Raw genomic sequence first — 1060 nt, 5'->3', positions numbered from 1 at the left:
CCAGGTGGCGTCCATGTAACCAGCATCATAGCCAGCACAATTAGCACCACAACCACCACCACCATTCTTGGCGCAGTAATACATGGCCGAGTCCTCGTCCTTCAGGCTGTTCAGCTGCAGCCTCACTGTGCTCTGCCCGTTGTCCCTTGTGATGGTGGCACGGCCCTGCACCACCGGTGCGTACCATGTGCTACCACCATCATACCTAATACCAGCGATGTATTCCAGCCCCTTTCCTGGTGCCTGTCGCACCCATCCCATGCCATGACTGCTGAAGGTGAACCCTGAGCCCTTGCAGACGAGGCTGACGGCTCCTCCAGGCGCGTAGAGGCCGCCGCCAGACTCGTCCAATGTCACAGCCGCCATTAGACCTGTGGGATGGAAGGGATGGAGGGGGTTAATGTAGCCGCCAACTCAAGGCCTCACAGAGCTGGGCCACACTGAGAACCCATAGGAATCCCATAGAGACCACACTGAGACCCCAAAGGGATCCCATGGAGACCCCAACTGAGAACCCATAGAGACCACATTGAGACCCCATAGGGATCTTATAGAGATCACACTGAGACTCCATAGGGATCCCACTGAGATCAAACATAGACCACATAGGGACCCCATAGAGACCACATTGAGACCCTATAGGGATCTTCAGACACCTACAGGAGGCCTCAGGCTCGTCTGCAAGGCCTCAGGGTTCACCTTCAGTGATAAAGACATGATGTGGATGCGAAAGGCACCAGGAAAGGGGCTGGAATTCGTTGCTGGTATTAGCTATGATGGTAGTGAGACAGAATATGGTCCAGCGGTGCAGGGCCGTGCCACCATCACGAGGGACAACGGGCAGAGCACAGTGAGGCTGCAGCTGAACAGCCTGAAGGACGAGGACTCGGCCATGTATTACTGCGCCAAAGATGCTTATGGTGCTGGTAGTGGTTGGGGTTACGTTGCTTATGGGATCGATGTCGCTGCTGGATACAGATACTACAATGCAGATGGTCATGGTTATGGTTATGGTTACACTGACAGATTTGGTATGGATGTGGATACTGATATGGATGTT

At 54.2% G+C, this 1060-nt stretch overlaps 2 gene segments (V, D, J or C); one reads left to right on the top strand and one right to left on the bottom strand.

Moving 5' to 3' along the window:
* Positions 1-31, top strand: part of LOC107307634 — a 7518-nt gene extending 7487 nt beyond the window's left edge. Inside the window, 1 exon segment of the V gene segment in view lies at positions 24-31. Coding sequence covers positions 24-31 — 8 coding nt within the window.
* LOC116652700 lies at positions 31-540 on the bottom strand (the record flags this gene model as incomplete). The annotated part of the segment is given in 1 exon segment: positions 31-540. A coding segment is annotated over 1 exon segment (336 nt), but the record flags the coding sequence as incomplete, so codon positions are not given.
* Positions 541-1060: the final 520 nt, after the last annotated feature.

This window comes from Coturnix japonica, unplaced genomic scaffold (assembly GCF_001577835.2).
Source record: "Coturnix japonica isolate 7356 unplaced genomic scaffold, Coturnix japonica 2.1 chrUnrandom730, whole genome shotgun sequence".
NCBI lineage: Eukaryota > Metazoa > Chordata > Aves > Galliformes > Phasianidae > Coturnix > Coturnix japonica.
This window is presented reverse-complemented; position numbering and strand designations above follow the sequence as displayed.